Genomic DNA, 7,682 nt, shown 5'->3' on the forward strand with positions numbered 1-7,682 from the left:
TGTTACTGTTGACTGTTTATACCCAGATTTTCACCTTGTTAGAATGACTGGTAACATACAACTCAGTTATGGTTCACAACTGCCTCAGCCATCCACAGACTACCTCTCCTAAACTGTCACAAAGAAAACAGCAAGAAGGTATACCGACTCATATTTTCTGGTAATAGAAAGAATCTGTCCCTTATTACTACAGTCCTTCCCACTGTGATGAGGCGATCAGCACCTTTCCCTATCACAGAGCAGAAAAGCTACATCTGGAGTACATCATCTTATCTCTTGAGTCTACTGCAGAAGCTTCTTAACTCTTTGTGGCAGGTGCACCCGTCCCGAGAAGAGACCAGGGCATTAGGACTGCAGCGTCCTTACTTTTCGCGCCCTTGCTTTTACACCTTTAAGGTGGCACTTGTGTCCCTGACATACACACTTTTGGTCACATACACACTTTGGCTGAGAAGTAAGAAAGTTAAGGCCTCCGGCCAACCAGAGTTGACCACAAGTCAGATTCGACTAGGGTATAAATGGAGCCCCGCCGGAAGGCAAGTTGAGTCAGTCCTCCTCGGAGCAGCAGGTCTGCAGTCAGGGACTCTCCCCTTGGGTCGGGATGCTGCCCAAGGTAACTCCTGGAGGTTGAGAGCCCTCATCTTATAGGTGAGTGATTGTGCACATTCTGGATCCTCATTTCTAAAGCCAGCTGTGCAGTACTAATTCTTTGTACACCATCCTGAACCCGTGTTTTACTGATGTTGTTGGCGTGTTGAATGATTTTGATGAGCCTCATTTCTAGTTAGTTTTCTGCTAAATGATTTTGATTTAAACAAAGTTTATTTTTTTTATCACCTGCCTAATTTGGTTTTGTGAGCCTCCGCGACACTCTTTATCCATGTTATCCTTCAAACCAGAAACACAGTAACTTGGGATATCTTATGAAACAGAGATTAACTGGTGCTGAAATGGCAATCTGGCATGTCGTGTAAGAGCAGCAAGTAATACCAAAAGATACCCATTCTTTTTATTATTACTGCAATATTGCCTAGAGGCCCCAGTATGTGATCAGAGCGCAGCATACATAGCAACACCAAGAGGCAACAGAATGTTCAGAGCAGGTAGGCAAAGTCAGAATGAGCAAGAAAATTTGTCTTCAGATTAAATTTGGGTCTTTTTATGGGTAGACTGCATAGCTCCAGTTTAAGGTTGGAAGATTTACCAAGAGGGCAAGAAACAAGGACCCACTGATGGACAAAAACTGAATCAAGCAAGTCATGTGACACTTTGGGGGCAAAAGGCAAGCATCACAGTGCTTCCAACCACCAGAAGGACAACACTGTATGCTAAGAAAGCATGTACTGAAATCTTACAAGGATACTTGTGGAGAAAAGCACTTGGGTTTAGAGGACAGAAAAAAGTAGAGTGACTGAGATTCCAAAAACCCACCACTTTTCAAGCACAGTCATACAGTTCCAAAGGAAGTATCTTCGGAATATATGCAGTTATAAGTATAAATAAGTAAGTAAATATATAGTTCTAAGTAAAACTAGATGTGTACTGTAAAAAGTGTTAAACTTCTAGTCTTGTGCTCTGAAACTGTCAACATGATCCCCTGTGAGCTTACTACAACAAACAGATACTCCCCATTAAAAAACACCCCCCATCTCTTTTATGCTACTAATACTAGAGAGCAATTAAAATTAAAATTAAATTTTTTTAAAAAATAACATACATCTGTCTAAGGTGCAGTTGAACGACAGCAATAATTCGTTATCCTACAGCAGGGAAACACTGACTGCCTTTTTTTTCCTCAACAGTATAGCACCAAAGATTTACAGACTCTGCATAACTTACCTGCTGATGAGAGAACTTCACTTTGGGATTGTTGTCAATTTCCCACAACCCTTCATTAAAACCCTTTCTTTTATTTGGTTTGCCGTATTTATCTTTATTTTCAGAGTAAGGGAATATGTCCTTTGGTCCCAAAAATGCCCTTAAGGAGAGAAGGAACAAAAAGAACAAAGTTTCACGTTTCAAATGGTTAGTCTTTTCAAAGGAGAAGTAAGCACCAAATGTTATTAAGATATGAAATTCATTCCTACTGCAACAACTAGTTCTGCTACACAAGCATCTTTAGTTTTCTCATCTTTTGCCTTCAACAGCCCAAGTTTTCCCTTAGTGCCACCACACATGGACTCCCTCCTTCCCACAGTGTTCAATGTCGGGACAAGAAACAGCCAATGCTGCATCTTAAGATTGCAGCTGATAGGACAACCAACTACTGTGAACCAGAACAATTAAAAACTGAATAGCTTGCAAACAAACAGAAAGAGCAATTGCTTCCTTAGAAAAAAGTCAGGCTTAAATGTTAAGAATAAAGAATCCTTCAATCTGGACAATGTAAGGCAAGAGAACAATTTAAAGGAGAAGAAATGGGTCCAAGATAACAAAGAAAATCGAAGTTATTAAATTAAAAATAATCCAGTTAGAAAATTTAAGAATAATTTTTAGTGTACTGGACAACAAAAAGCAACACTTTAATACACTGACTGCCCACGTCTTTGTAAGCATGCTACGTAATTCAGCATTAATTCAGCAGTTTTTCAGTGTATGACAATAGGATCTCATCACTTGATTTACCAAACTTAACCAATAAAAATTGTAAACTGTTCCTTACTTTAAGATTCTCCCCCAATCCTTTTCTTGATGAAGTACATTTTAAAAATTTGATTTTTATTGAAGGTACTCTTGTAGTAGAGATCTCAACACTGCCTGCATATCTTTGTCAGACAAACAAACAATAGTCCTGCATAGCACTACCCCTACTGTAAGCTGTGTAACTAAAGCTTTTAGCCTAGTAGCTTTTCTCGTATGTCGAAGTCACAGTATCCACACTACTAGCTTCTCTAAGCTAGCCTTGGGAAAACAAGGTAGCATATTACTGAGAACCAATGTTCTGGTTTTTGCTGAAAAACATCAAAGACTGTTTAATTCCTGCTCTTCTTTCATGCCTTTCAAGTTAGGATTTCACTGTGGCAATCCATATGCTGCTAACAGAAAAAGACAACACTTTGGTGGTACATTCTTATTTTCACTCAGAGCCTAGACACAGCTTTGTCTGGTTGTATATATGTTAGATCCAACTATTTGAAAAGTTGCAGATACTTGCTTTCTAAAGTATTGGCTCATAGAAAAGTTAAATAAATAACTTCTAAGCTCCACTGTCCTATTTTCACCATCTTTAAAAAGAGCTACTCGGGAGTTACACGCTACTAAACAAAAAAAAGAACATATCATCATCTAGAATGCCTAACCATTTCCTACTCCAGTGGTAAAACACTCACCTATGTGTACAAAGTATTAAGTAAGCCACTGTGACAGATTAGATTGCAAATCACCCACCTCTTTGCCAGACATGGTTAGAGAGGATTCAGCCAGTGTGGGAAACATGCACCTGCGAAGCCTACTTAACCAGACCAAAAGGATGGGGAGGGAGACAAATAGAAACGGGGAGAGACAAAAATAGGAAACAGTGCCTCCTTTCTTCCCTATACCCTGAAGGGAAGCATTTTTCCAAGGTCTGTAAGCCTCTACCCATATTGCTCAGGCTTTGAAAAACACCAGGAACCGGCGACTGTGAAAAGGTCATGTAGCTTACTGGATTGCTGTAGTTAAATCCCCATGTACCAAAAAGAAAAGGGAACAGGAAAATTGAATTAAGAGAGATTACCCTAATATATAGGGTCCAGAAACTAAGAGTTCAGTGTGACCTTCTGTTTGCCTGTGACCAACCAAAATTTGCACTGATGTGATTTACTGGCACAAGAGATCCAAATAAAGCTTTTATTAGAATAGTATCTATTTTATTACTCTCTTTTAGAAAAGGGTACTATTGCTGCATTAAGACAGTATGGAAATAAACAAAACAAACCTCAACCAAATTCCCAAAGCGTATTTTAAGAAGCGCGTATCTGTTCACTGCACAGGTAGCAACACATTTAGTTGTGTTTTGACAAAACTTAAAGAAAATCAACAACAGCAATCAAAGTACAAGTTACACTTGTTTATAATAATCTGCAAAACTGAATTATTATTATTCCTAAAAATCAAGTAAGAATTATTCCCAAGCCAGTCTTGGTTTTGTTTTTCTCCATAATTCCTCCTTTCCTACTGTAACTGTCCACAGAGCTAGAAAATGTCATCCTTTATACAGAAGGACTTTTTAGCATGATTAAACTTGTTATCTGGATTTTTAGAGTTGCCACTACTCTAAGATAGGCTGTATATGGACAGACTACTAACATGCTGAAGGTACATAGTCTCTAACTTTGCACAAGTGTGTAACTCGAACTGTAAGAAGCACAGTGGAGATCAAGTTTACCAAATTTATTTTAATTCCCATGAAAAAGTACAGAAAATTGTTAGCTCTACCTAATTCCTGATGGATCACTAAGTCACTATTTACAAACCTAAACAAAGTTACATGCCATGGCACAGCATTCTCCTTTTTTACCTGTTCTGCTCCTTCCTATTGTTACTTACAAGTATCTGCTGTAAGCAACAAGAAGTAAGATCAGGAAGCATGGGAGCTTCACCTGTTACCACTCTAAGGGATACAACAGAAGTGACATGCTTAAAGAACAAATGCCATAAGACAGCTGGGTCATGGAACATCCCATACTTTGCGATGTGTGTGAAACACACACAAGAAGTTTCTCTTATATTGTATGGGTCTCTGAAATGTAGTAACCCTGAACCTACAACCTAACAAAAAACAGATGGCAGTAAAACTTTATTTTGTAAGAATATCAAAGAGTGAGGAACAGACATTTCAAATTTGCCTATGTAAACTGCAAACAAAAAGAAAACTTCCAAACCCAAGCATGTCTTAGAAGCCTAAGCTAAATTTAAAATTGGCCATGATGCTTCTCAAAATTTGCAAAGGTATTGGTATTTTTAAAGCTTTAGATACGGAGTTATTTCTGTCTCCCTTACATTCAGTCTGCGTCCCTGAACTTATTTACAACTGCACAAAACCCCAGTACAATCCAGAATGACATGCATTACTAAGGGCAGGATCAAAGCAATATTGTGTTTTCAGTTGCCAAAAAAAATTCAGCTGGGGAAAAACAAATTAAGAAAAAACGGTAACCTGCTGCATTGTTTAAAATTATCATTAAAAAAAAGGGACAGGATTCAAACCTTGAATCAAATTCCAGGAACCCCTCTTTACTCACAAAACCACACACACACAAAAAACTCTCAAACTACAAGAACTGAGCCATTGAACGATGAGAACAATTGAGGAGATGCATGGGTGTATGAGCCAAGCATATAGAAGTCTGTTCCACAGGGAAATCACTTCTTAAAAAAGAACAAGTAACAGTAATGTCAGAGACAGTAGAGGATGCTTACTCTTTAATTCAACAGGGCAATCTATCTTGTCTTAGCATGGCTTACTAAAAGATAGATGCGAAGTACCAAGTTAAAGAGATTTCAATAGGTATTTAATAAGATGAAGAAAAAACCCAAGGTCTTTCCACAAAATGCAAGAAACAGAGTATTTGTATACACAACTTCTGTCTCTGACCTGCTTACATACCATTTGCCATTTTATTAAGAAAAACAGCAGAATTAAAAAAACCACCATTATAGGTTTTGGTTTGTTTTTTTTTACTTTGTTTGTTTTCTTAAACAAATCAGAGAACAAATGTAGCACTGAATTTGAAGTCTTAGAAATCCAGTCATGCTATAAAGTAACATGATAATTTTCAAAAAGACAGAACTGCATAACACCCAGCATATTTATAATCAAATTTAGTAGTGGAAGAAATACAGTCCCTCAAAGCAAATGTTGTATGATTGCAAAATGCTAGCATTGCTGAAAGTACCCAAAGATAAATATTTTGCAGGTTGACAGGTATAAAGCTAACTGCACTTCCTCATTTTTCTCTCTAGATCTTATAAAAACTCAACATCCACAACCCCAAACCTCCCCCGAAAAGAACAAAACCCAATACATGATTATTTGTCTGTTTCTCAAATTTTGCCTATTCCATTGTTCTCAGCCTTATTTCACTTTCTCTGAGAATATATTGTTGAGAATTTTGAGGATATACAGGACTATAATTAAAGTCCGTTACTGAGGAAAGAAAAACCTATCAGTAACATCACCATGGGTAGAATTTTTTTTTCTTCTGACGAGGAAAGCATACATGGTATGGTTATGGTCTACCATTCCCTTGAATAGCTTAAGCAAATGTTAGAGAAGCATGTCTTGTCAAAAGAGACTAATTTAGGAAGAGTTGGTCTGCTACTGCATACTGTAGTTTAAAATACACTACACAGACATGCCGTTAACTTCTTGTCACGGCACTCTACAATGGAAAAAATACAACCCTTAAATATAAAGGACTTACGTCTCATGGGTGCCAAAAAAGAAAATAGGCATTTTATTCGTAGGAGGCTTTACTGCTCCATCAGGAACTTCATCCACCTAATGAAAAGACAGACTATAGTTAAAGTCCAGTAACAGTTAAGAACAGTCTAGGGGGAATTAAGTAAAAGTGTTAAGCATTAAAAAAGAAAAAAAAAAAGCTACAAAGAAGTAAAGCAGGTCTCAAGATCTCTTTAACTGTATGTTAAAAAATACAGCAGAATCAAAGACAATATTGGCAACAATAGGAGGTAACAACACTTCTCATGTTACAGCAACACTTTTCTCACAACCACTTTCTTTAAAAGGAGAGACATGATGTGCTACAGGTAAAAAGCACGATTCAATTCCATCCAAATACCACCCCTCCTTCAGCATAAGCAGTAGCAAGACTTCCTACCCATATGCTGAGCTGGTAACTTGCCCAAGCCCAAATGTCAAGTGCTACTAAAAGGAAAAGTCAATAAACTTTTTAAAAAACAATTCAAAGCCAGCATCTTAGCTAAGTACCTCATAATTGGTCTTTCATCTACATTCCCACAACCACCAAATGACCAACAGCAGCCACAGAACTTGCCATGCCTCTTCCAAGGGAGCAGGAAAAATGCGAAAAAGGACTAGACAACTTATCACATACACTTAGCTTATGCTACAGGAAGCGCTACAGGAATAACTAACTTTAAAAGTAGAGAGCAACCCTGCCATAGCTGTGTGTTTTTCTTTTGTCAAAAAAGAGCAGTTGTTTGGGAACAGTATTTTTGTACAGTGAGATGCTTGCACAGCTCCCGTGTCATGCTACCATACAGCAGTCTTCATTTATAAAAGCTAAGTTATGCAAATTAGGACAACCAACGACTACTAGAGAGGGCTATTTGTTACAGGAGAAGCGACTTACACACAAGCGTACGGCAGGAGCAAACCAGAGCTCGCGATCTGCCATGCGATTGAGAAGCCGGAGCACCACCGTGCCCACCCTCTCAGGAGGGCAGCCTGAAGCGCAACACGGTTTAACCGCGCTGCTCTCCGCAGGTGCCTGAAAACGCTTCTTGCGACACCGGGACAGCGGAGGGGGCCGGGAGAGGCGGGAGCGGGGAGGCGGAGGACACGTACAGAGCAGGAGGGCGCCGCGGCCTGCGGGGGGGGTGCCTTACCCTGGCCGGCCAATGGGGATAACCTTTCATCTTGGCAAAGATCAAGTCTCCGGGTTTGAAATCTCGGCTCATGTTTTCTCACCGACGTGACGCCTGTTGCCGCCAGGCGA

At 39.1% G+C, this 7,682-nt stretch overlaps 1 protein-coding gene across 1 annotated transcript in view; it reads right to left on the minus strand.

Annotated features, from left to right (window-relative positions):
• PSIP1 (PC4 and SFRS1 interacting protein 1) overlaps window positions 1-7,682 on the minus strand; it is a 39,622-nt gene extending 31,940 nt beyond the window's left edge. Inside the window, 3 exon segments of the mRNA XM_009586909.1 lie at window positions 1,840-1,978; window positions 6,405-6,481; window positions 7,573-7,682. Of these exon segments, the coding sequence (XP_009585204.1) occupies window positions 1,840-1,978; window positions 6,405-6,481; window positions 7,573-7,644 (288 nt within the window). The 5' untranslated portion in view covers window positions 7,645-7,682.

The sequence above is a fragment of the Fulmarus glacialis genome, unplaced genomic scaffold (genome assembly GCF_000690835.1).
Source record: "Fulmarus glacialis isolate BGI_N327 unplaced genomic scaffold, ASM69083v1 scaffold5141, whole genome shotgun sequence".
Taxonomy (NCBI): domain Eukaryota; kingdom Metazoa; phylum Chordata; class Aves; order Procellariiformes; family Procellariidae; genus Fulmarus; species Fulmarus glacialis.